General features: G+C 54.7%; 2 protein-coding genes across 4 annotated transcripts; one reads left to right on the forward strand and one right to left on the reverse strand.

Annotated features, from left to right (window-relative positions):
- Positions 1 to 179: 179 nt before the first annotated feature.
- On the reverse strand, positions 180 to 8793 carry PTGES2 (prostaglandin E synthase 2). 3 transcript variants are annotated; one of them, XM_049896573.1, is made up of 8 exons: positions 8779 to 8793; positions 7722 to 8640; positions 6117 to 6314; positions 5295 to 5353; positions 4760 to 4909; positions 4201 to 4401; positions 3532 to 3649; positions 189 to 2735 (listed from the first exon to the last, which is right to left on the reverse strand). In XM_049896573.1, exons 2-8 carry the CDS (start codon positions 7989 to 7991, stop codon positions 2607 to 2609), a joined length of 1125 nt encoding a protein of 374 aa, XP_049752530.1. In that variant the 5' UTR covers positions 7992 to 8640; positions 8779 to 8793; the 3' UTR covers positions 189 to 2606. The 3 variants fall into 3 exon arrangements, with proteins under 3 accessions (XP_049752531.1, XP_049752530.1, XP_049752529.1); XM_049896572.1 differs by lacking the exon at positions 8779 to 8793 and having other exon boundaries at positions 7722 to 8715; XM_049896574.1 differs by lacking the exons at positions 6117 to 6314; positions 7722 to 8640; positions 8779 to 8793 and having other exon boundaries at positions 180 to 2735; positions 4760 to 4905; positions 5295 to 5352.
- Positions 8794 to 16039: 7246 nt separating this feature from the next.
- Positions 16040 to 19601, forward strand: LCN2 (lipocalin 2). The gene is made up of 6 exons (XM_049896802.1): positions 16040 to 16295; positions 16570 to 16706; positions 17925 to 18007; positions 18175 to 18294; positions 18505 to 18603; positions 19389 to 19601. The coding sequence occupies exons 1-6, from the start codon at positions 16158 to 16160 to the stop codon at positions 19409 to 19411; spliced, it is 600 nt and encodes a 199-aa protein (XP_049752759.1). The 5' UTR covers positions 16040 to 16157; the 3' UTR covers positions 19412 to 19601.
- The last annotated feature ends 4552 nt before the right edge of the window (positions 19602 to 24153 follow it).

The following is a 24153-nucleotide window of genomic DNA, read 5'->3' on the forward strand; positions in this document are numbered from 1 at the left end:
TGGGACATTCCTGGCTTGGGGTACTTTACCCTGAGAGGCGTGGCTTTCCTGCCCACTCATCTTCAGGCCCTGACATGCTAAGCCCACTTTACAGATGGCCAAATAGAGTCCGTAGATACCTAGGGCTGCCCTAAGAAGATGCAATCCTGAGAGCAGCCATGAGGTGGCAGCACCAGATCTCGTGTCCGGCCCCTACACGGTTTTGCAGACTCTATCGCCCTCTGGTGGTTGTGGGAGAACACATACCGAGAGGCGGGGGAGCATGTGGGGAAACTGAGGCAGGGCTGTCACTTCTTGCCGGAGGGGATATGTGTGGGGAGAAGCTGGGCCCAGGCAGTGCCCCGCGGTGGCCTCAGGTTGACTGGCCATTCTCCAGTCTCAGTTTACAGAGTCTGATTAGACTTTGCATCAAGGTGACCCCTCGGGAGGAGGGCGCAGGCTCCTTCCCGCCAGCAGCAGTCCCAGGGAAAGAGCCCCAGTCAGAAGTCAGTCCCTGTTCCAGGCATGGCATTCCCTTCCACGAACTGGGGGACAGAAGAACACGTTGCCTCTGAGTCTGTAAAAACCGGGAGCGGGGAGATGGTTGGTAGCTGGGGCCCGGCCTACACCTGGGCCTTATTGGGGCCAGACCCCAGGGGAAGGCCGAGGCTGGGAGCCACAGTCGCTAAGCTAAGCAGGGGAACAGAAAGGGCAGGGAGCACAGGGAGGCAGTGGGACCCTCCCATGGCCACAGGATCGTGGACAACAGGCGGAGACCCGTCCCAAGCTGAGCCCATCGGATGCTCCCTCTGGTGAAGCTCAGACAGGGGCAGAGAGAAGCGAACTGGCCTCCTTGTGCAGCTGAAAAGGTACCACGTAACCCAGAGAGGAGGGTACCTTCACGAAGGGTGGCAGGAAATGCCTGTCTGGGAAGAGAAAGGGATGTGAGAGGCAGGGGGCACTCAGTGCTCCTGACTAATGGGCTACCCTGCAGCTGGGAAGCACCGGCCAGTGGCACATGGACTGACCAAGAGGGATACCTATGATGGGAAAGAGGACAAAGCAAATGGCAGACTGGTCCTGTGAGAGACACTGAGGCCAGCTAACTCCAATGCTATTGCTGCTCTGCGTCCCCAGAAGTTGCCGTCTGCCTCCAAACCACATACCACATGCTTCTACCTTATTTGAATATTTGTTATCACAAGAAACATATTTTTGGTTTTTTAAAAATGTTATGAAAATTAATTTTAAAAAAATAAAGAAAAAAACCTTTCCAAGAGGGTCTGGTCAGGTTGCCCAGTCCCCTCAGCAGGGAGGACCCCCTCACTGATTGTGGGCCTACCCTCTGGGGGGCTGCCTTGCCAGGGCACTATGTCTCTCTCATCTGCTGAGACCACAGAAACAGAGACCCTTGACAAAGCGCTCTGCTGGGAAGGGGGCTTCACCCAGAGCCCTGCCCTTGCCCTGGAAGGCAGAGCTGGTTTCTCCCCAGGACCCCATCCCACAGTCCACCACCTGGAAAGGCTAAAATTGAAGCCCAGCATGGCCCCCTGCTGCTGGAGGGGCCCTGGACAAGGCACTGTGCTCTCTGAACCTTGGTCTTCTTGTCTGTAAAGCAGGGATTTGAACAACCTCAGTCCCCTGGACTAGGAGCCTGCTCTGAACAGGGCTTCCTTCTACCTGCTTGACTTGCATCTTGTCAGTGAACTCTCACAACTTCCCCACAAGGTGGGGCTACCATTATGCCCGTTTGACAGATGGGGCTCAGAAGGGAGCAGTCACTGCCCAGAGTCCTGCAGTCAGTGGGGGGCAGAACCAGACGGGTACACAGGGCTGTCTGACCCCCTGGTTGGGCTCTGAGCCTCTCTGCTGCATACTCCAAGGGATTATGTGACATATGCCTGCTAAGCCTTTAACCGAATACCTGACAGTAAGCACTGGACAAACAACAGTTACCACTAGGCTGGGCACAACTTTATGCTGAAGCCTTCAGACCTACAGGCCCAACACAACCCTCAGCCACAAAGACATCCATTACAGCACCCACCACAAGGGGTGCTGCAAACTTTCTTTATTGTGAACATGACACACAGGCCAGGGTAAGGTTTGGGAAGCGCAGAAACTTAGGGGAGCCTCACCGTTTGCCCCTGCCTCCAAGACCAGGGAAGGGGCTCTCCCTAAAGCAGACTCTCCCTTACTTTCCTGTCCAGGGCTGGAGTCCCGACCAGATTCCTACTCACAGGAGCTGGCTGGCTGGGACAGGGCAGTCATTGAGAGCCTAGGAATACAGCTAAAGGGCCAGCAGGCCCTGGACAGGGGGTGGGTGCACTGCCTCTGCTGGGCTGGGGGTAAAGGAGGAGGTACCCCCTCTGTGACTCTCAGGGGGGCTGCTTAACGGAAATTGAGGCTGGGCCTTGTCTCCCAGCATCCCGGGGCCCTAGTAGGTGTTCAGTGTTAGAAGAAAAACAGCTCAGGAAGCAGCCTCGGCTGTCAACATGACGGAGGGGACCACCAAGAGGCAGAATAGTGCTGCCCCACAGCACTCGAGCAAGCACTGCCACACCGCCAGGTGCTGGCCCAAGGGTCCTAGTACCCCACAGCCAGAGGCCTCCTCCTCTGGGGGGAGCTCAGTGCACTGGGAGGGTCTCCTTGATGGCCTTCTCCACTCGCAGGTACCAGGGCTGGATACGTGTGTGATGCATGAGGTCGTTGAAGGCCTCCAGACCCTCCATTACACGCAGCACGCCATACACCGCCTAGAACGGGGGACAGGATTGTCACTATGGCTCAGCCCAGAGCAGGGCATGTACAGCACGGTGGGGCAGGGGAGGGTGTCCAGACCTGCCCCAGCCTCTGCCAGCTGTGCCTGGGGCCTGTCACCTCCCCATTCTGAGTCCCGAGAGTTCCATGGCCTATGAAAGGCCAATTTGGTACCCAGCCTTTGAAAAAAGCGGGGTATGGCTTTAAGTTTCACCCGCCCTGTACCCATTCCTCCCTTTCTGGGTTAATGCCCTCTGCGAATTCCTTTTGGGAGAATTCTCTCCCCGATCCTCAGGTTCTGAAGTTTGGAGAGAGAGGGCCCCATCCAAGACCTGGGGCTGCCAATCAATATATTCTACCCTGGGCTGTGGTACTGCTTCAAGGAGGGGCATCCACGCCAGCCCAATGAGATGCTGTCCCAGGACTTTTTCTGGATGGACGTCTGTAGCTGTAGGACCCAGGCGGCCTGCTTCAGGCTGAACCAATTCCAAGGAAAGCAGGGTTGAGAGATGGCAAGAGGGAGGGCCCAAGCCCTACACTGGCCCCTGGATCCAGCCAGGCCTGAAGCCAACCCCTGAATTGGTCAGTTATGTGAACCAATACAGTTCCTTGTAGTTTGTTTTTTCCTTAAGCCACTCTGAGTTGGGTTTCTGCCCCTGACAATGGACGGAACCAGCTTCCTCTGGGGACTGGAGGAATTGCAAGATGTCAGCAATGCCAGGGCCTTCTCTGCCTGGACCCCCCACCAAAACAATCCCCTCTGTCTGGGCACTCCCCACTACCACCACTCACCAAATCAGCAAGGTTAGGTTTCTGGCCCCCCATGAAGGGCCGGTCTTTGCCCACTGCGGCCACCCACTTGTTGGCAGCCTCGTAGAGGTCCTCACGCACGTCATCCTGGAGGTGGTGTCTGAGACATGGGTGGGGAGAAAACCCATCAGGGGAGGTCCTGCCCCTCTCAAGTAGGAAGCCAGACCTCCTGTGGGGTGAGCAGGAAGGCCTAGGGGCTGAGGTCCCACTGCTGCACCCCAGGTGGGGACATCACACCTACAGAGCCCAAGAGACCTCAGTGGTCACTGCCCCAGATGGGAAGGCCATGGCTCAGGAATGACAAGACGCCTGACCAAGGTCACCAGCAAGTGAGAGAGACAGAGGAAGGCACAAAGCAGGGATGCAGGTTTCTGGACTCCAAGGCCAGCCCTACTTCCCTCTGCTAGGGAAGAAGCAACCAGAAGTTCCGGGTTTGAGTCCTAGCTCTGCTGAGTGATTTATAATGACTTTTGTGCCTTCTCTGGGCCTTGGTCTCCCATCTATATCCTGAGGGGTTTAAGGAGATCATCTTTAGGATTGAGAGTCCACAGCTCAACACCACAGTCCTCGAAGCTGGGGGTTTGGGGGTCTGGGGGCTCAGGGGCAGCAGGCCCCCGACACAAACATACATATACACATATGCACCATCACCTGCTCTTGAGTCGCTTGCTGATGAAGTACATGGCAGCTGCACCCACATACTTGGCCACGGCGCCCTCCACGGCCCCGAACTTGCCCTCGTGGACGATGTAATCAAAGGAGGCCAGGGCCTCGGAGGGCGTACGGTACACGTTGGGGGAGATGAGGTGCACCAGCCAGTCATCTGCCCACTGCCGCCACTTCATCTCCTCCCTGCGGGTACAGGAAGGAGGGATGGCAGGACAGAGGTGGGCCACCAGCTCCTAACCTGCCAGCTGCACCCACCCAGGTCCACTGAGAGAGGTGAAACCCATGGATTTCCCAAGCCAGGGGCCTGGGGTGTGTCAGGAGCAGGACAGACAGTTGAAACGGGCCACTGTATGGATGGGAAGCTGAAGCCTGAACTGGGAAAGCCCTTACTGAGACTCAATCCCAGGCCGTGGCTCCTGCCAGCCCAGCCCTCATGGTCTCCCACGCCACTCGCCCTCGCAGCATCCCCCTCAGCCTGGTCCCGCTCTGGGGAAGCCCCCACCCTTGCCAGCTCCCCTGGACCAGCCCCAGCTCCACTCACGTCCTGGCCTCCTTCCCGCCATATATCCGCTGGGCCTCCTTCTCATCCAGCATCAGCCAGTACTTGTTGCAGAACTCGGTCACCTCCTTGCCCTGGTCGTTGGTGGCCTTCATGGGTGGGTAGTACGTGATGATCTCCTCCAGGGGCTGCCTTTGGGAGACATGCAGAGACTCACCCCAACTCCTTCCTAAGGGAGACTAAGCCCTCACCTTCTCCTGTCCACCCAGCCTGAACCCAGGCCGGGGGTAGAGCCAGGACTGACCCACAAAGGCTTCCGACCCCTCCTGTGGGTGATACAGGAAGCCTTGCAGCAAGAGAGATTTGGGGTAGACACCAGAAGAACTTCCCTGACAGAGGGAGATGTGCAGGGGCAAGGGTGTGTTGTGTGCCTCAGAGTAGGACACCCATGGCTCATTCTGGAAATCTAGGCAGCAGCCCCACCCTGCTCCCTGAAGGCAACTCAGGTGAGGCCACTCTAGAGACAGGAGGACAGAGGAAACGCAATGACCGGCCTGGGTCTCCAAGGGCTCCTTACCCTGACACCAGGTGTGTCTTGAGGGCACTGATGATGACAGAGGAATCATTCAGTTGTTGCTGGAAGAGAAAAGGTTAGTTTAGCTCAATGGTTTTTTGACTGGCTGCCAGCAGGATACTGGGCACGCATAAACAATACCAAGGGCCGGACACTCCGAGGAAAGGATGAGGTGGAGCCTGGACACTGTCCGTCCATCCCTGGGGGTTCAACCCTAAAACCAATGCCCACTGAGCTCTCCTCCTCCCCCCAGGACCCAGTCGCTACCCTCAGGCATCTGTCCTGGGTAAGGGAGACCCAGGTGTGGCTAATGGGAAGGAGGGCATGGGGAGGACCCCTGGTCTGAGCCCCTGGCCCACTCACTGCCTGGCCTCCTGGGCACCAGTGGGCAGGTGGGCTCCTAGAAGCTACATTCCCAGTGCTGAGTACTGTGCAAGGCATTTCACATCTGCAGTCCCTACAACCTAGAGTTGATTTTCCAGTTGATTAATGAAGAAACAGGCCCAAACAGTGAGGAGCAGAGTCAGGCCTTGAAGTCGGACTGCCCTGACTTCAGAATTCACGTTCTTAAGCTCTAGGTATTCTGCCTCACTTAGACCCGGCTGGTATTTGGTTTTGATGGGGAAGGAAGGGAGCCAAAATTGATTGAGCATTGATTGTCTATCAGCTACTCTCCCCTCATAATCTTCAGCAGAGGCCCGGAGAGCCCATAGCTGCAGAGCAGGGCCAGACCTGGGGTGTACAATCCAAACCCATGGCTGACCTGGGCTCCAGAATGAACCTGGGACAGGAGGGAGGTTGGAGAGGGAGTTCCCTGAGGCTCACCAAGCAGTCACCTTCCTGGGCCAGCAAGATGGGCACCTTCCTGTAGGAGGAGAACTTGATCTCCGCCCTGCGCACGGGGTTCACCTCCACCACCTGGTAGGGCAGGGCGTGGAAATCCAGGAAGGCGCGGACCTTGCTGCAGAAGGGACACGTCTTGTACTGGTACAGGGTCAGCTGCAGGTGGCTCGACAGGGACAGCTGGATGGGGAGGAAAGGAGGGAGCATCTGAGAGGTCAGTGGCCCCGGACCCAGGCCTCACCCCGAGCAAACGTGTATTTCTCAGGGAAGTCTTCTGAGGTGACCCTGAGAACATCCAGGAGGGGGTGCAGAGAGAAAGGGAAGATGGCAGTGGGGGGGCACGGTCGTGTAGTGATTGGACAGCCCAGGTTCAAGGACCCCGAACAGTGAGCTTCCCAGAGCAGGAGGCTGAGCGTACACAGAGGGTTTGCATAGGAGGAATCTTCTGGCTTCTGTCCAACACTGGAGGACACCTCTCCTCTCCCCTGTCCCAAGGGGACACCAGACAGTCCCGGCCACGCCCACCAGAGGCAGAACAATTGCTTCAACTTAGGGTGCCCATCCTCACTCCCCAACCCCAGAGCCAGTGTTGGGATCTACTTTAAATCTCCAATGGGGGAGAGCCGTATCTGGGTCATGGGCCTGGAACCTGCATTTTGGTAAGAAAGCCTCCAGGTGAGCTTGCTGCACATTCATGGTTGAAAGCCACTGCTATAGATCACCTCCTTCAATGCTCAGAAGAGAAGTCGAGGCCAAGACCATGGAGGCCAAGACCATGGAGGCAGATGGAAATACGGCGCTGCCAGTCCTCAACCCCTGCACCCATCCCTCTCCACCTGGGTCCAGGAAACTGGTGCCTGTGGGTGGGCGGTGGAGGCCAGAGCAGAGAAGTGGGGGCTGTGTTGGTGCTGGGTATAATATAAAGTGTCTCAAGGGGGCAGGGCCACAATCCACCTGGTGGGACACCTCCCTGCTCCTCCCTATCTCAGGGCCTAGGTTCTAAGAGTCATCAGTATCATGAAAATACTAATAATTAGTGATGGCGGATAGACAAAATGTTAGAAAGATGATAAACTTAAAGTGGCTTTCTCTTTTTTATGACCTCTGACTCTCAATTAAGAGTCTCCGCAAAACACTTCGCTGTTGTTGGTTAACATGGAGTCAGCTCTCACTCGCGGCAACCCCGTGTGTTGCAGAGTAGAACTGCTCCGTAGTTCTCAAGGCTGTGGCCTTGCAGAAGCGAATCTCCTTGCCTATCTTCCGAGGCGCCTACGGGTGGATTTGAACCGTCAACTTTCAACCTTTTGGTTAGTAGTCGAGTGCTTAACAGTTTGCGACACCCAGGGACACCCTGCAACATCTTAAGGAGACGATTTTAAGAGAAAGACAATTTTAGGAAGCAGGCATCAGTGAACGGTCCCAATTTACAGATGGGGACGCTAAGGACTTGAAGTCTTAGAACCAAGTCACAAGGTCACTACCGGGCGAAGGAAACATACCCGGCTCCCCCGGTTCCCCGAGGTCCAGAAGCTCCGCTTTGTCCAGCCCCAGCGCCCCCACCTCTGGCCCGGTCTAGCCAGTCCTCACCTGCGCACCCGAGTGCTCTGCACCGAGGTCCTGGGAGCGCAGGTGCCACCGGGCCGTGTGGTACAGCCCTAGGGCGCCCCCCAGGGCTAGCGCCGCCGCTCCCAGCAGACGTGGGTTCCCTTTGCGGGCCGTGACTGCGGGGCCCGGGCCGCCCGCCGCCCCCGCGAGACCGGCCCGGCTCTGCACCCGGAGCCCAGGCCCGAGGCGACAGCCCAACCTCCAGGCCACAGAGCGGCCGCCGGGCCACAGCGCTCGCGCCGCTAAGGCCATGTTCGCTCCGCAGTGAAGGCGGCGCCGCGGGCGGGCGCGTGAAACAAAGACTACCCGAAGGCTGGGCTCCCCTTAAAGGGGCCGGATCACCGGCGCACGGCAGGTTGCCTGGGGCTACGACAACGCCGAGCTGGGTTGAAGAATCCTCTCGAGATTCAGTGCGCTTGTGCTCCGCGCCCAGGTTTCAAATACCGTTCAGAGCCGCAGAAACACCCGCAGATGTTTGGAAGTAGTTAAATTTCTTCATATATATGGGTCTCTCTGGTGACCTCCGGCCGAATGCAGGGAATACCAGAGTGCTATCCTTGGCATCTGCCGTGTAACCACTGAGCCCCCGCCTCCTCGTCTATGACATATGGTTCGTAATTGCTACTTAACGCAGCCATTCAAAAAAAAATGAACCTAAGCTCTTCGGGGTGTTAGGAAAAAGGTCACGATTTTCGGGTCAATAAAGGCGGCCGAAACATCAGGACCGGTCACACAAGTGGGCGGTGGAAGTGACTCGGGGCTCTTTCTGCCCTCCCGCACCATCACACGGTTCCCTCTGTGGTCCGAACCATAAAAATTTCCCAAAACCCTAGGGGGCCTTGGGAACCACGTGTCTCAGATTTCTCCCACGCGGAGGATCCGGGTGCGCATCCCGAAGTCCCTGCGGACAAGAGGAGCCAGAGTTGGGTTCCTAAGCTGCCCTCGTCCCTCTGCCGGGCTCACTCGCCCTAGCCTAGTGCCCAACCCTCCACCTACTAGGCTTCTCCGCGGGCAGCCCGGGCTGCGCCAACTACGCTACCTGGAGAGGGGCAGGGCTCAGAGCAGGCGGGGCGGAGACCTGAAGGCGCGACAGGCTGTGAGCGGGCAGGAGGCGGAGTCTGAAGATGGGGTTGGAGTGGGGCGGGGCCGGAGCTGGGCCCACAGAGGCGGAGCTCTGGGGGGCGGGGCTTGGGCCTCCTGGACGCCTTCCGGTTCATTGCTTGCGCTTCCTCCATTTTCCGCCTATATTTCCTGTATTCCATTGTCGTGCGGCCCTTGGGGCGCGCAAGCAGTTTCTTAAAAAGTTAAGCATATGTCTAACATATGATGCAGCCATTCCACTCCTGTATAATTACCCAAGAGAAATAAAAACCAGTATCCACAGAAAGACTTGTACACGAATGCTCATGGGAGCTGATGGGCTGGCAGGATGTGGGCCAGCTTTATTTGTAATAGACAAAAACTGGAAAGAACCCAAATGTCCATCAACAGATGAATAGATAAACAAATTGTAGTATATCCATACAATGGAATAGGACTCAGCAACAAAAATAGCAAACTATTGATAGTCAATAACCTGGATGAATCTTATCAAAATTATGTTGAGTAAAAGAAGCCAGATAAAAAAGAGTACATAGTACCTTTGAGCTAAATAAGATCGGTTCATAAAAAAATATATATTACCAGTGAGTACTGCACACCTTTGAAAAAATCATCTATATGAGACCAAATGATCAATAATTACTCTGGAGATGAAAGGGTAAGGGGACAGGGAAACCAGATTACTAGAAGGAAAACATCCAGAAGGAAATGAATGAGAATGTGAACATGTGAAAAATGTAACCAATGTCTGAACAATTTGTGTAGTGATTGTTAAATGGGAACCGAACTTGCTCTATGAACTTTCACTGAAAACACAATAAAACATTATCAAAAAAAAAGAATACATAACAGTATGGTTCATTTACATAAAACTCTATAAAATGCAAATTACAGTGACAGAAAGCATATCAGTGGTTGCCTGGAGGAGGAGAGACAGTGGAGAGAGACAGAAGGGAAGGAATACAAAGGGGCACAATGAATCTTGGAGGTGATAGATATGTTCACTATCTTGACGGTGGTGATGATTTTGTGTGTGTTTAGGTATGTCAAATTTTATCGAATTGCTAAAAAAAAAAACCCAATACTGAGGGTAACTGAAGATGCTCCCAATGACCAAAGCTAGAACAATTTGAGCATTAAAATAAATGAAGTAGTATTGCATTATAACCCAGAGTATAAAATAAATATCCATGAGCCCAAAGTGATAGAAGTAAATGATTGAATAAACAAATGAAGGAGAAGAGGCAAATTTCCCATGCAGAAGAATTCCAAATAATTTATGTAGATACTCCACCCTCAAGGAGGTGGAACATAACTCCCCACTTCTTAAGCGCGGCTGTGCACAGTGACTTCCAAAGAGGACAGCCTGAAAAGGGGGAAAAAAGAGTAACTTTACCATGGAGAAACCTGATGAAATCAGGTGATCAAGATCAACATCACCAGTGCTAAGTCTTGTTGATATATGCACCTTTGAGATGACATGATGAAAATGGCCCTTTACTTCCATGACCTCCCTGCTAAAAATCCATAAGCCCAGTCTAATTATGAAAAAAACATCAGAGAAATCCCAGTATACCTGATTGACCAGTACTCCTCAAAACTGTCAAGGTCATCAAAAACAAGGAAAATCTGAGGAATTGTCACGACCAAGAGGTGCCTCAGGAAACATGATGACTAAGTGGGATAGTCATCCTGGCTGGGATCCTGAAAAAGAGCATTAGATAAAAGCTAAGGAAATCTGAATAAAGTATGGACTTTCAGCAATAATATATCAATTTTGGTTCATCAGTTGTGACCCCTACCATTTTAAAGTAAGAGGTTAGTAAGAGGGGAAACTCGTGCAGGTTCTGAAGGGACTCTACTATCTTCACAATTTTTCTTGTAAATCTAAAACTCTACTAAAATTAAAAAATTATTTTAAAAAACTTTTTCAAATTGTACACTTTAAATATGTGCAGTTTATTGCATGTCTGGTGTTCTCTTTGTGGGAAGATTTGTTAAAAGGTGATTCTATTTCTGTAACAGTTACAGGACGACTCAGGCTTTTTTTCTTCTTGAATCCGTCTTGATAAATATTATAGTTTGGTGGGAAATTTCCCATTTCATTACTCACAGTATTCTCTTATTATCATTTTAATGCCTGAAGAATCTATAGTTATGTTCCTTTTTAACTCTTAATATTGTTCATTTGTGTCTTGTGAAATCATTCTAAACTTCTATCCATGTTATTACAGGAGTCTTTTCCAAGAGTCAACTTTTGGCTTTGAGATTCCTTTGATATTTTTCTATTTTATTAATTTCTACTCTTAATTCATTTTCTCCCTCCTTCTGTTTTCTGTGGGGTTATTTTGTGGTTTCTTTCCTAAATTCTTTGGACACTTCTCCCTTGACTTTGTCACCTTTCTTATTCTAAAACACACATTTAAGACTACAAACATCCCTTCTTTGTTGTGAGCCCAGCGGGGCATTAAAGAGTCTGTTTTATGCAAGATCTCTTTGTCTGGCAGACGAGGGCCCGTCAGAATGTCCAGCCTACTGTTCAGCTAGGATTGCTTTTCAGATGGACCCAAGCTTGCCTCCTCCCCAAGGTCCAGGAAGACGCATTCAGCCCTGCCTGCCCGTGGGAATCAGCAGGACAGCGCCCCCTCCCCCACCTGCCACCCTGCTCAACTGTTCCCCTACAATCTTTTGCCTTTAGATTTTCTTGGCAATGCCTGACCCCAGTCCACAAGTTTGAAGGTCAGAAGTCAGCACCCCCTCAGTAGTTCTCTAAACTGCCCCTCACTTGGCAGGAAGTCAGGGAAGCAGCTGCCTCTGGTGGGTATATTGCTGGGGGCATGCTGGGAAGGGCTGCCTCTCAGAGCAGGTTCCCTGTCAGGTGGAAGGGGCAGGAACCAGGAAATCCTCCAGACCCCCCTGGGTGAGCTATGGCATGGAGGTTGGGAAAGGTACTTCCAGAAATAGGACTCAGCCCAAGCCCCTACCATAAATGGTCCTTCCCACTTCCGGTCTTTGTGGGAGGGGGTCCCCGACCTTGCCCCTCGTGTCCAGGGAGGCACCAAGAAGCCTACCTAGTCCCTGCCTGTCTGGAGACCTCCTGCCCAGCCCTTCAAACAGGTGAGAGTGGGCTGCTTTAGCCCCAACCATCCATGGCCAGGCTGCAAGCTGCTCAGGAGATTCTGGGAGCCAGACCAGGGGTCCAGATTGGATTACCAGGATGCAAGCACCATCAGGGAGTGTCTTGATGCCCTCACAGGTGAATTAGACCAGGGGTGAGCACAAGCCCCTCTACGGGAGGACTGGCTGTAAAAGTGATTTTTTCAGAGGCTTTCCTCTTGGGCGTGGGAAGGGGAGAAGAGCCACCAGCCAGAGATAGTGAGAGTGGTCTGGAGCAGCACAAAGGGTGGGCGCAGAAGACTCTCATGGGGTGGGGGAGGTAGGATCCCTTGTTCTCCCAGCCCCTTGCCCCAGAGGTATGACAGTTTTTAAGTTCTCGTAGTTGCAAACCCTGAGGAGGACTCCAAAGGCCCACCCTCGTTTCTCCTAGGATGGGTTTGTGCAGGCTTCACTCCAAACAGCTGCTGCTTCCTAGAGAGAGAGAGCGCTGGTGGGGTGACCATCTCACTGCCGCACAGCTGGGCTGACGCCCAGGGCCCTGCAGGACCAGCCACTCTTCCTCTAGGGGCCACAGTGGAAACCAGCAGAGGGCCAAGGGAAGATGAGAGAGTGGGTGTCATACCACACACAGTGACAGACTGTTTGGAGAGCCCCAGAGCCAAGGGATTGCCCCAACTCTGGGCAGTGTGAACCCTTGAGTCCCTCCAAGGGAATTTCGAGGAGTGGGGGCATTCAGTGTCCTGACCACTCTCGATCCCTTAGAGCTGGTCAGGGGTCCAAGGTCTACACCACAGTCCTCATCCAGCCCCCCTAGTGCTGAGTCTCACAGCTTGTGTGAGGTATATGTGGGCATGTGTAATGCGTGTATTGGCGGTTGAGGAGTACCCCCTGAGCCATGCTGGACTCTGAAGAGGGTGAGTAAGCCTTTCACCTTTATCACCTTTACCCACTGTGTCTGCTGGGCCCCTCGCCTTCCTCAGCCAGAAAGCTATATGTGCCCCCAGCTGATTCCCTCCCTGCCCCTCCAGCCACAGCCAGCCTAGCCCAGAACACCTGTTGACCATGATCTTCCACTGCTTGGCCTGGCCTCTGCCCTAGCCATGGCTATGACTGTCCTTGGGCCCCCAAGAGGTCTGGCTGGGACACTGCATAGCTGAGACTCAGACAGGCCTTGTCCATCCCCTTCACTCTTATTATCCCTTGCCCCAGCTCCTGGGCCATTCAAGCTCCAGGGCTGGGCTGAGAAAGAAAAGAGGAAGCAACCAGGTGAGGAAAGGATAATGAGATGACTGTTACCAGGTGTCGGCAGAGGCAAAGACTGATGAAAAGATGGGAAAATAGTGAGACAAGGCCAAAACCAAAAACCCCAAACCCTTTGCCACTGAGTTGATTCTGACTCATAGCGACCCTACAGGACAGAGTAGAGCTGTCCCATAGGGAGGCTGTAATTTTTACGGAAGCAGACTGCCACGTCTTTCTCCCAAGGAACAGCTGGTGGGTTCAAACCACCAACTTTTTGGTTAGCAGCTGAGCACTTAACCATTGGGCCACCAGGGCTCCTTGTTCTACAAACGCACCAGCCCCAGCCCACCCAGTTGCTAGAGCCAGAAACCTGCAGACCAGTGGGCCTGAAAGAGGCCTGGAGCCAGCTCAGAGAGAAGAATGGGCCCTGTGTGGGTTTGGACAGAAACTCAAAGAAGACCTCAGTTAGGGACACCCAAATTCCCAGGGGCTGTCCTATATGGCCTCATCGACTCTGCAGAGGGGGAAACTGGGTGGGGCAGGGGTTGTGTATACCTGGAGGAGCCAGGATTCAAACCCTGCCTGGGGGCCCCTGGGCTAGGCTGTCTCCCTCCTACACCCGGCCCTGGTTCTCTCATGACGCACAGCCAGTGCCTCCCCTTACCCCTTGGCCCACTTCATGGCCAGGTGCCCCACCTCTGGTGACTGCTCCCTGACTTCCAGAGTCCAGAGTACTCTGTCTAGTGTATCCTCGATGGGCCAGGGCACTGCCCCTCCCCTAACAAAATTATCTGGGGCTCCAACCACCAGTCTACCCATTTCCAACAGTTACCACAGACTCAAAGATACCTTTTAAGGTCAAAGAAAGTAGCATCTTTGGACAGGGGTGGGGCCACCAGGGGCTGTGAGGCTGGAGGTGGGGGGGCGGGCTCTGGTGGCAACATCAACATCATTGCCCCTGCAGCTGTGCTCATCTTCGCTTCCTGCCCTTTCATCACCCCCATCCAGAGGGCAGGACAGGCTGAGAGGGCTGGGGGTGGGGTGGGTCTAGTGGGGGCTGAGGCTGCACCCTGCCCACCAGCTCAGGACTCCCTTCAAGGCCACTTCACTCTGAGCCCCGCTGCCCCAGAGCCCAGGTTTGGGGTGCCGATTCTTTTTTTTTTTATTGTGCTTAAGTGAAAGTTTACAAATCAAGTCAGCCTCTCATACAAAAGCTTACACACTTCGCTATGTAACCCTAGCTGCCCTCCCCCTAATGAGACAGCACACTCCTCCTCTCCACCCTGTATTCCCCACGTCCATTCAGCCAGCTCCTGTCCCCCTCTCCCTTCTCGTCTTGCCTCCAGACAGGAGCTGCCCACATAGTCTCATGTGTCTACTTGAGCCAAGAAGCTCACTCCTCATCAGTATCATCTTCTGTCTTATAGTCCAGTCCAATCCCTATTTGAAGAGTTGGCTTCAGGAATGGTTCCAGTCTTGGGCTAACAGAGGGTCCGTGGCCATGACCTCTGGGGTCCCTCCAGTCTCAGTCAGATGGGGTGCCAATTCTTAAGCAGCTATTGGGTAGAGCCAATGAGGTCCCTATGAGTCCATCAGAGGCAGCCGATCTTCAATTCGGCCTGAGGTCAGAAGCAGGCCACTAGGCATTCAGGACAGCCTTGGTCCTCATGAGTGAACCATCTCTGGGAGACACTACAGGAGGGCTGGGACCCATCACTGCCTCCCAGGGACACTGGCCAGGCCCCTAGTGAGGAAACTGTTTCTCTCCAAGACAAAGTTGGGATCAGCTATCTCAGGGACAGTTCTGGGAGCCACTGGGCAACCAGCCCAAGGCCCAGGCTTGTCTCCAGTCTGTCTGGGCCAGAGATTGGGGGGGTGGTGGTCTCCATAGCCTTTCAAGGATGAGGCCAAGTCCTCACACTCTCTGTGACCCAAAGCAACTGGTAACCAGAGTGGCAGGGCAGAGCGCCCACTTTCTGGCCCAGCCCACCAGGCTAAAGGTATGCCTGCCCTCACCACAGGCAGATGTACACACCTCGTCCTCCACTCACCAGGACGCCAGAATGAAGCTGGGCCTGCGATCTCAGTGCTTTGCTTTGCTGAAGGCCACATCTGCAGCTCACATGCCCCCCTTGGGGTCTCTGCCCACTAGGCCCCATGGGAGGCGAGGGATCCCCATCCCAATGGCTGCCCAGAGTGCTATAAATGGGACATGAAAGAGGGTTTGCCCTGACTCAAGGTAGGGAACACTCCTAACGTGGGACGCACTCCCAGGTCAGTCTCACTGGCATCTCACCCTGCGCCAGGGTCTGGTGGGGGGCTCCTGGGGGAGCCAGGATCTAGACTCAGCTAGCTCAGAGTAGAGACACCCTGTCCTTTCGTGTCAGGAAGATCCACTCTCATCTGCCACCACCCCCTTCCCTGTCCTTTATGAGAACCAGGAAACAGCACATGGTCTGTTGGGGTGACGCATTCTGTTTTCAGCAGGTACGGGGAGGAGGCCTCACCACACATATCCTACCCTGGGCTTAAGCCCCAGCAAGGGCTCCTGGAGGTCAGAGATGACAGCTTGTCCAGCTCGGGGGTCAAACTCAGAGTGAAGGGAAGGAGCACAAAGAACATGTGGAGGGACCATTGTCCCTGCTAGAAGTTCCTTCTGGGGAGTATCCCCTCCCACCACCCTTCCCCCAGGCCTTCCTGCCCCTCCATCTTGCACAATCCCAACCAGGAGGAAAAAGGCGCAGAAACCTTGCTAAGTGTTTCAGCAGGAGTTGCTGGCAATTGCCTCACCCTTCCTGAATTTTGTAAAGGGTGAATCACCCCGCCCTGGGGTGTGCCGGCAGCCAGGTGGGCCCATAAATAGGATCCCCAGGCTAGTCTCCTCAGTTGCCTCTTCTTCCTCATCACCTGCCAGGCCCAGTAGCTGCCTGGAGCTCCAGCTTCCTCAGCTCAGAAACTATGACCCTAAATCTCCTGTGGCTCGGCCTCACCCTGCTGGGGGCCCTGCAGACCCAGGCCCAGACACCCAGCCCAACCCTGATTCCTGCCCCCCCTTTGCTCAGGGTCCCTCTGCAGCCAGACTTCCAGGATGACAAGGTAAGGGGCCTGGAGGGCCACCTGCAGGGAGGTCCCAGGAAGGATCAGGGGCAGAGGGGCAGAGATGTAAAAAGTCCTTGTGTTGGGCTGGGGGGCAAGCACTACTCAGGGAGTCCAGGGCCCTGGCTTCAGCCCAGCCCTACCCACAGGTACCCTGATGGAAGACCCATGTCCCTCTGGGCCAGGTTTCCCAGAGGTACCAGCAGGAATGGGGCAGAAGGGAGGGTTCCCGGGGCTGTACCTGGGCTCTGCCCATCACCGGTCCCCTCTGCAGTTCCAGGGGAAGTGGTACGTCATTGGCCTGGCGGGGAACGCAGTTGAGAAAAAAGAACAAGGCCAGTTTAAGATGTACACCACCACCTATGAGCTGAAAGAAGATGGCAGCTACAATGTCACCTCCACCCTGCTCCAGTGAGAGCCGCCTCCCCCTCGGGGAGCATGTGGGACCTGGGATGCTACCCCAGGGGCCTGAGAAGCAGACAGATGTCACAGCCACGGGGAAAAAAAGCTGAGGGATACAATTATTTATCCCACTGCTTCTTACTGGATTAATTCATTTATTCATTCATCCAACCAACGTTTAGTGGTCACTTCAGTGCAGACACACACAAGACACTAGTGGAATGGGCACAGACAATCCTCAGCAAACAAGATGGAGAGATTAGGGGTGCCCTGGAGCTGGAGGAAGGACACTGGATCCAGCCTGGAATCCTACCTGAGTCTTCATAGAGGCCTTCCTTGAAGAAGCTAACCTGCCTCAGAAGGACGTGTAGGACATTCACTGCAGGAGAGAGTTGAATCAGAGAGGGCCACTCCTTCAGGAAACAGGCAGCCATCAGCCTGGGTGCTCTGAGCAGGAGATGGCAGGGTCCGGGGGCTACAGCGGGGAGGGAAATGCAGGGTGCAGACTGGGATGGTGGGAGACCAGAGAAAGTGAGGCCAGTCAGTCACACAGGTGAAGATGACAGAGGCAGGGCAGATTAGGATTTGGAGAGGGGGAGCTAAGGATAATTCCACCCCTGTGGGTTTCTGGCTGTAACAACTGGGTGGGCTGGGGCTGGTGCGTTTGTAGAGCAAGGAGCAGAGGAAGGCAGATTTGGAGAGCTAAATTCTGGGCTGCTAGGAACGGGGACCAGGGGGACGGGGGTGGGGTGGGCAGGATGGCCCTGTTCTCAGAGAGTGGGACTCAGGGAAGAGGTCAGGGTTGGTCTGAGAGCTAGAGGAGTTCTTGGCATGGAGCAGACTAGAACCTCAGAGGGTAAATCACCCAGGAGAGTAGCAGGGTGAGTGAGTGCCAGCGGTGGGGCAGTAGGCAGGGAAAGCCACCCAAGGCAGGCAGCCCTGAGGAGAGAACAGTGGTGCTGGTGGGAGGGTCCACACAGCGTCAGGTGGCCTGGGGCAGCAGGCCAGGCAGGGACAGGCTCACAGGAGGAAGACCCAGGCTCATCTAAGGTGGGTGGGGTGGGGCCTCTTGCTGTAGAAAGTGGACGAGCTGTCATGGGTTGGGCTGGGTTGGGGACATCAGAATCCTGGCCCCTCTAGCTGCAGCCCTGGACCCCATCTTGTCCAGCCCAGGGGGCCCAAGCCTATGTCGTCTCCTCTCTCACTGGCCATCTCTCTCTCCCACAGGGAGGATGGGAAGTGTTCCTACTGGATCAGAACTTTTGTCCCAAGTTTCCAGCCAGGCCAGTTCAACCTGGGCAACATTAAGAGTGAGTCCCAGTTGAGGCAGGGATCCTGAGCTCAGGGGCTTGAATGCTTCTGGATTCTCCCAGAAGGGATATAGACTTCCCTGCCCCTCCACATGGATGATATTATATGGAGGGGGGCAGCCCCTGCTCCCCCAGGGCAGGACTCACCCCTCATCACCCACCCGCAGATTTCCCAGGTTTGCAGAGCTATACAGTGCGTGTGACAGCCACCAACTACAACCAGTTTGCCATAGTGTTCTTCAAGAAGGTTTCTAAAAACGGAGAGTACTTCAAAACCACCCTCTACGGTGAGTCTTCACCCCTACCCCTCGGGGACCCACCTCCTAGTCACACTCGAGGACAGGAGAGGTCCATCCCCACCCAGACCCCAAGATCTACTCCAGCTCTGCTTTAAACTCCTGGGAGGCCAGGGAGAGAGGTCTTTCCTTAGACCCTCCTTCCCTCATTCAAAATATTTATGGAGTGTTTGCCGGCTGAACCGGCTATCTTGGCCACAGGGAGAACCAAGGAGCTGACCCCTGAGCTGAAGGAGCGCTTCATTCGCTTCGCCAAATCTCTGGGCCTCTCTGACCACATCATCTTCCCTGTCCCAATTGGTAATGGCTGGTTGGGGGAAGGAGAAGGGAACATGGGGACCATCCAGGCCTGATGCTGCCGCACTGGGGAATGGGAAGGGGAGGATTCAATCCTCTGCTCTAGGCACTGAGGCCTGAGGGGTGGATGGTCCAGGAGCCCCCTGGGAGCCACTTTGGGTTCAGGAAGACCCTGTCCTGCCCTGGGTCTGTGGGGCCTGTGGGGATCCAGGCCCCACGTGCTCCTCCCTGACAGGTTACCGGGGCCTGCCCAGGTGGAAGTTTCAAGTCCAGGTCCAGTGTCACTGCCCTGGGCTCCTTCCCCTCACCCTGCTGTCCTGGGTCCTGCTATCCTGAGCCAACTCCCCTCATCCTGGGGCTTGCTCACCACTGACTTGGGAGGTGCCCTTGTCTTCAGGTGGCCTAGCCTAGGCAGAGAGCTCCTGCCAGCCCACTCAAAAAGCCCCCAGCTTCCAGGCTGAGAGGCTGCCAGGGCCCAGCCAGTAAACAGGCAGGAGGCCTGAGTGCCTATGCAGGTGTGGGGCTGGGCCTCGCTTCCCTCCTGGGTGTCCCCAGCTCAGCCCTCTCCCAGGCCTTTTGCTTACATTTTCCCTCAGCTTCCTGCTTCTGCCCACCCCCATCATCAGTCCCTCTGTGACTCCAACTCAGGTCCGCTGTTGGGCTCTGCTGGGGCCTGGGACAGTGCAGAGGAATTGCAGGGGCCCAGGCAGTCAGGGTTCTCTCTCTCTCTCTCACACACACGCACACACACACACTCCTGCTGTCCTGACTGACTCTCTCCCCCACAGACCGGTGCATTGATGATGCGTGACTGTGCAGTGAGTATGGCTGACCTGGGGAGGGACTGGCCTCTGCTCAGGGTGCCCCCAGCTGCTCTTGCCAGCCCTGCCAGCAGTGAGAGAGCCAGGAGACTCTACTCGGTGCGGTGTGCCCAGTTTGCTCCCCCAGCCTGCCTTCCTGATCCAACCCACATTGCCTGCTAAATAAACACATGCCACCAAGGTCCTGAGACTGTGCTCCTTGATGCCTGGGCCATGGGGGGAGGGGCAAAGGGCAGGCTCTCACTGGCATTGCTCCCAGGGCCCCTCAGTTCCCACGGAGGGATGGAGGCCGCAGAACCCACCCAGCTGCAGAGCAAAAGAGCAAAGGGAAGAAGATTCGGAGTACTGCTTCAGCCCTCTCACAGCTGACTGCCCCTGAGCCCTTCCATGAAGAAATACCTCACTTCCTCCTGCTTTGATTGGCCATTTCCAAGCTTCCAACCCTGGGCAGCTCTCACATGCCCCTGCCTGCAAAGGGCACCCAGTCCAACGAGGAGATAGATGGGGCCTCACCTCATGACCACACTCAGATGCCTGCAACAGGCTCCACAACAGAGGCCCAGACAGGGCTGAGAGCTGGAGGGGCCCTAGAGCGGCTGAGGTGTAGCTGCCCCCATCTCTTCAGGACCCATGTAGGTGCTGGGACATAGCAGGCCAGACAGGAGGGGTGCATGCCCAGCCTGAGGCTATGCCAGGCAGAGAGGTCAGCAAGGGTGGTTCCCTGACCCCTGCCAGGCCCCTGTGGGCCCAGTACCCACCCTCTTGCCCGCACCTGGTAGGTGGCAGTGCCCATGCTGACCATTCAGAATTTTGTCTCTGACCCCATGCCTCCCCCATAATCACTTCTGGACTACTCTAGGGGCCATTCTGAAGCCAAGGATGGGTGAGGGGCAGTTGCAAGGTAGGTGGTTGGGAGGGTAATGCTGCCAGGTTCCCGGTAGAAGGCTCCAAAACTCTAGGCCCTGGGACCAGGAGTCTGCACCCACCGCTTGGCTAGGCCTATGTTCTGGGGATGGGTAAACCCCTGTCTACTCACTGGCCACAGCTGCATCCCCTCTGTGTCTGCATCATACAACAGGAATTCCTTCCCTGACTGGTGTAGGCCACACCCCAGGGAAACTCCCTTTACATGCCATTAGGGATGTGACCTTAGTAAGGGTGTTACAATCCTACCTAATCCTCTTTAACATAACCTAATATTGCCTCATTAACCACAGGCAGAGATTAGGATTAACAACATACAGGAAAATTGTATCAATCACAAAATGGAGGACAACCACACAATACTGGGAATCATGGCCTAACCAAGTTGACATACTTTGGGGGGACACAATTCAACCCATGACATTTGGCTACCCATCCCATAGACACCTGTCTGGGGGCAGAAGAGATACTGGAACTGTGAGCAGTCCCTGCCTTAGTCCCCCAGATAACAGGACAGGCCTGAGACTCAGTTCCACCAAATGCTGTAGCAGCCTTGGAAAGCAGGGCCAGACTCTGGGGAGACCAGCTTGGTGCAGCCCAGGCCGCAAGTGAGAGATAGAGGCCCATGCCCAAGCCCAGAAAGGCCCCAGACTGAAAATGGAGCCCAGTGAACAACTGGCCAGAGCTCCAAAGCTGGCCAAGGGGAGAAAGCTGAAACCAGCACACATGGCCCCCAGCCCCACTGAGGACTGTGCAGATCCAGCTTCTTTAACTTGGCCCAAGCTTCCTGTCACCACCTGGGCCTGCTGCCCTTTAAGGAACAAGATCTTATGGCACAAATGGGGCTTTGTGTTTTCTCCTGAGTGAACAGATATGTTGGTTTCCTGTGGCTGTCATAACAAATTACTACACACTTGGTTGCTTGAAACAACACACATTTGTTCTCTTACAGTTCTGAAGGTCAGAAGTCTGAGATCAGTTTCACTGGGCCGAAATCAAGGTTGCCACAGGGCAACACCCCATGCGGAGGGTCTAGGAAAGATCAGTTAACCTTGCCTTTTCCGGCTTCTAGAAGAGCATTTCTTGGTTTATGGCCCCTTCCTCCATCTTCAAAGCCCTAAGCTCTTTCTCTGCTGAGTTCCTCACATTGCCTTCTCTATTCTGTCTGTGGTCAAAGCTCCCTCTGCTTCCCTCTTATTAGGATATTATGATTATATTTAGGGATACCCAGATAATCCAGGATAATCTCCCCATCTCAAAATCATCAATGACTTCTACAAAAATCTTACTCCCAAATCAGGTAACATTTACAGATTCCAGGGATTAGGACCTGGATATTTTGGGGGCCATTATTCAGCCTGGCACATAAGTTTGGAGAGAGAATGGTGGTAGCGCTTGTGAGATGGAGGGTGAGAGGGTCCCCATCCTACTTGGGAAGTCTCCAGCAGCTCCAGAGGCAGGGCTGAGCCAAGGCACATACCTCCTCCCTCCATCAGCTGGCCGTGATGGAGGGAGTGGCTGTTTTCCCCTCTGGTCTGGTGTGTGGGCCTATACCACAGGTGTGGGATGGGTGAGATCTAGGTCAGCTCTGCTCTCTGGGACTAGAGAAGGTGCCAGCCCTGAAGGGGACCTCTGCCTCCTGCCCCCTCATTCAGCCCTGTTGGGTCCAGGATGATGCCTCTTTCATAAGCAGCCCAGTGGAGGATGAGACTACAGTTTTGCTCTGTCCACCCATCCTGCTCCCTCTAGGATCATAAGCTTCCACTGGGCTGTTCTTAGGCCCTGGGTGGAAGCCAAGCCAGCCCCATGAATAGGGATCTCCCAGTGCACTCCATTTCTGCTGCTTCCCTCCCTCGGTCTACACACGTGGCACCAGGTCCCAGCGCCTGCTCAGGCTCTGGAGAATGACCAGTCCTCAGATGCTGTGGGTGGAGCTGGTCCTGCTGGGGTTCTGGGGGTCCTACAGACTCTGGCACTAGTCCCTAACCCCGGGCCTCAGGCTCAGGTATCCGTGAACCCCAGTTTCTAACAGGAGAAGGTGAGGGACTTCCCTGTGCAGTCCGCATGGTGGGATGGGGGTCCTGATGGTAGAAGGATGCACTCTCTGGGACTGGTTGTCTTCCTGGAAAAGAGGAAGCTGAGCCAGGGCAGTGCAGGGTAGAAGTCTGAGCAGGGCTGAGAAGGAAGGACAGCTGGGCACTTGCCCCAAGCCGACCCATAAGAGACCCTCTCTGGGACAATGGCATTTCACCAACCAAAAGAACAGAACTCTGTGTTCCCTGACAGGTTTCTATACCTGCTATCTTCCAGGTACTTCAGCTATGTGGGATCATACAATATTGGTCCTTTTGTGTCTGACTTATTTCACTTAGCGTAATGTTTTCAAGGTTTATCTAAATATGTATCAGAACTTCATTTCTCTTTATGGCGACTGATGCTCCATTATATGGATGTACCACATTTTGTTTATTCATTTATTTATTGAGAGACATTTAGGATGTTTCCTCTTTTTGGCTATCGTGAACAGTGTGCTGCAATGAACACTGATGTACAAGTTTCTGTTGGCATTCCTGCTTTCAATCCTTTTGGGCACATACCTAGGAGTGGACTTGCTGGGTCCTATGGTAGTTCTACGTTTAACTCTTTGAGGAACAGCCAAACTATTTTCCACAGTGGCTGCAACATTTTGCATTCCCACCAGCAATGGATGAGGTATCCACTTAGGTTGTACCCATTACCTGCTGCTGTCACGTCGATCCCGTCTCATGGTGACCCTATGTGTTACAGGATAGAACTGAGCTCCGTAGGGTTTTCTAAGCTATAATCTTTATGGAAGCAGATTGCTAGGCCTTTCTCCCGCCATGCTGCTGGGTGGGTTTGAAACACTAACCTTTATGTTAGTGGACAAGCACAAACTGTGCCACCTAGGGACCCTGTTCTGCTGTCTGAGTTCTTTAAATATTCTGGATATTAAACCATTATCAAATATACGGTTCCTCAAAATTTTCCCCCAATCTTTAGGTTGTCTCTTCACTTTATTGATAAAGTCAGCAAACTATTTTCTTTATAATATGAAACACAGTCCTGGGTGGGGTTTGGGAAGAGCAGAAGCTTAGGGGGAGCCTCACCCTTTGCCCCTGCCCCCGAGACCAGAGAAGGGGATCTTCCTAAAATGGACTTTCCCCTACTTCCCTGTCCAAGGCTGGAGTCCCGACTGGATTCCCACTCTCAGGATCTACCTAGCTGGGACAGGGCAGCCACTGAGAGCTCAGGAGAACAGCTGAAAGGCTGGGCAGGCCCCGGACAGACCGTGGAGTGGGCCGCCTCCGTTGGGCTGGGGGCGGGAGAGGAGGTAGCCCCTCCGTGACTCTCAGGAGGGCTGCAGAACAAACTTTCCCCAAGCCATAGGGAGCCTTAGGAATCACGCGTCTCACATTTTGCCCACAGTGATGGTCTGGTCCGCCGACACGGAGGTCCCCAGCAGTAGGAAGGGGAAAGTGGGAGTCTCCGGCTGCTCTCGCCCCTCCGACAGGCCCGTTTGGCTTAGCTGATCGCTAGTCTCTATATGCCTAGGCTTCCCCGCGGGGACTCGGAGAGGGGCAGGGCTCCGGGGGCATAGGGGGAGACGTGGGCGGAGCTCTGACTGTGAGGCGGGGCGGGGGTGGAGCCCGGGCGGATTGGGGCGGAGTCTGACTAAGGGGCGGGGACAGAGCTTGGGCCGCGGAGGCGGGGTCTGTAGGTGGGGCGGGACGGGGGCGGAGCTGGGGCCGCCGGGTGTGGGCAAGGGGGGCGGGACTCGGAGCTCCCG

Source organism: Elephas maximus, chromosome 9 (genome assembly GCF_024166365.1).
Source record: "Elephas maximus indicus isolate mEleMax1 chromosome 9, mEleMax1 primary haplotype, whole genome shotgun sequence".
NCBI lineage: Eukaryota > Metazoa > Chordata > Mammalia > Proboscidea > Elephantidae > Elephas > Elephas maximus.

Coding starts and splice junctions, on each gene's coding strand:
- PTGES2 (XM_049896573.1), bottom strand. CDS start 7,991: ATGGCCTTAGCGGCGCGAGCGCTGTGGCCCGGCGGCCGCTCTGTGGCC. Junction 6,315..7,721: donor CAGAGCACTCGGGTGCGCAG/GTGAGGACTGGC, acceptor CTCCCCATCCAG/CTGTCCCTGTCGAGCCACCT. Junction 3,650..4,200: donor AGCAAGCGACTCAAGAGCAG/GTGATGGTGCAT, acceptor CCCATGTCTCAG/ACACCACCTCCAGGATGACG.
- LCN2 (XM_049896802.1), top strand. CDS start 16,158: ATGACCCTAAATCTCCTGTGGCTCGGCCTCACCCTGCTGGGGGCCCTG. Junction 16,707..17,924: donor GTCACCTCCACCCTGCTCCA/GTGAGAGCCGCC, acceptor TCTCTCCCACAG/GGAGGATGGGAAGTGTTCCT. Junction 18,008..18,174: donor CAACCTGGGCAACATTAAGA/GTGAGTCCCAGT, acceptor ACCCACCCGCAG/ATTTCCCAGGTTTGCAGAGC.